Source organism: Gracilinanus agilis, unplaced genomic scaffold, assembly GCF_016433145.1.
Source record: "Gracilinanus agilis isolate LMUSP501 unplaced genomic scaffold, AgileGrace unplaced_scaffold49742, whole genome shotgun sequence".
NCBI lineage: Eukaryota > Metazoa > Chordata > Mammalia > Didelphimorphia > Didelphidae > Gracilinanus > Gracilinanus agilis.
In genome coordinates, this window is record NW_025384402.1 from 1 (window position 1) to 1,711 (window position 1,711).

The 1,711-nt window shown below is 67.2% G+C and overlaps 1 protein-coding gene across 1 annotated transcript; it reads left to right on the forward strand.

The window, feature by feature from the left end:
* Window positions 1-81: 81 nt before the first annotated feature.
* Window positions 82-1,704, forward strand: LOC123255653 (N-myc proto-oncogene protein-like; the record flags this gene model as incomplete). Its single annotated transcript, XM_044684411.1, has 2 exons — window positions 82-425; window positions 1,541-1,704. Coding segments are annotated over 2 exons (508 nt in total), but the record flags the coding sequence as incomplete, so codon positions are not given.
* Between the last annotated feature and the right edge of the window lie 7 nt (window positions 1,705-1,711).

Genomic DNA, 1,711 nt, shown 5'->3' on the forward strand with positions numbered 1-1,711 from the left:
GCTGCTGCCGCCGCCCGAGGCCGAGCCGTGGGGCACCCCGGGGGGCGCGGCGCACGCGGCCTGGGGCGAGGCGAACCTCAGCGCCTTCGTACTTCGGGACTGCATGTGGAGCGGCTTCTCCGCGCGGGAGAAGCTCGAGCGGGCCGTCACTGAGAAGCTGCAGGCGGGCCCGCGAGGGGCCAAGACCGCAGCCGCTGCCTCCACGCCGCCCGCCAGGGCTGCGGCTGTCCCGCCCCCCGGGGCCGCGGAGCTGTGCAACCCGGCCTCGGAGTGTGTGGATCCCGCCGTGGTCTTCCCCTTCCCGGTGACCCAGCGCGAAGGCGCCCCCGCCAGCGTATCGGGGGGCTCCAGGCAGCACCCTCGGGGCCCCGGGGGAGACACCAGGACCAACAGCTGCTCCGGGGACGACACCCTGAGCGACTCGGGTAAGCCCCGCCGCCCCCCTTCCCCCTTGGCTCCTGGCACCCCCAAAGGGGAGGGCGTGGGGGAGGAGTTCGGGCTCCTCAGATGGGGGGCAAAGGGGGGAGGGGATGGGCAGAAAGGCCCCCCCCAGACACGGGGCGGTGGGATGCCCGCCCTGCCCCAGGGGCTCCCTTTAGTGCCGGGCCTGGCAGCTTCTGGCCCGCAGGCCATTCCTCCCAACAGCTGGCTTCTTGGCCCGAGCCCAAAAGCCAGGCCTGAGGGGCCTGCCGGCTCCGTCCTAGCCTCCCGGGAGCTCTGGGGCCCTCTGGCTGTCTGTCTCTTCTTCCTCTGGATGGAGGTTCTGCCTGGCATGACCCTGCCCCGCCCCCATGCCCAAAGCCTCACTGGCCCTCTTGGACCCTCCGTCTCTTCCTCGCCAGCCTCCCTGAGGGCCCTTGTCCAGGGTCACCCAGCCAGGAAGTGTGCAGGCCGGCTTGGAACCCAGGACTAAGTGCCTCCGGCCTGGTGCCCCCCAGTGTGGATCAGCCCCAAAGTGTGGGGCACAAGTAGAGACCCCGGCAGCCCCTCCCTCCGGCCTTCCTGGGACCAGGGAGCAAGGCTAGAGGGCTTCCTGGAAGAGGGAGGGGCCGCCCAGGCCTCTGTCCACCGGCCCCACCCCTGGCTGGAGCTTTGGCTTCTGGACTCCCTGTGGCCCCCCTCCCCCGGCCCTGCTGAGATCAATGAGTGTCTGTCTGTCTGTCTGCGTGTCTGTCTGTCTGTCTGCCTGCCTCTGTGTCTGTCTGTCTGTCTACATGTCTGTGTCTACAGGTCTGTCTGTCTGTCTGTCTGTGTGTGTGTGTGTCTGTCTGTGTCTGCATGTCTGTCTACAGGTCTGTCTGTCTGCCTGCCTCTGTGTGTGTGTGTCTGTTTGTGTGTCTGTTTGCCTGTGTCTGTGTCTGTGTCTGTGTGTGTCTGTCTACATGTCTACATGTCTGTCTGTGTGTCCCTTTGTATGTATGTGTGTCTGTCTGTGTCTGTGTGTTGGCCCCTCCCTTTGGGGGGGTCCGGCCGGGGTTCCTCTGTGCAGCCTTCGGGGCCCCCCCAGGTCAGGTGACTGACTGTGACTTTGTCTCTAAAGATGATGAAGAGGAGGAGGAGGAAGAGGAGGAGGAGGAGGAGGAGGAGGAGATCGATGTGGTTACGGTGGAGAAGCGGCGCGCGGCGGCCTCCAGCAGCCCCAAGGCGGTCACCACGTTCACCATCACGGTGCGGCCCAAGAGCTTGGCCCCCGCGGCCCCCCCGGCCCGGG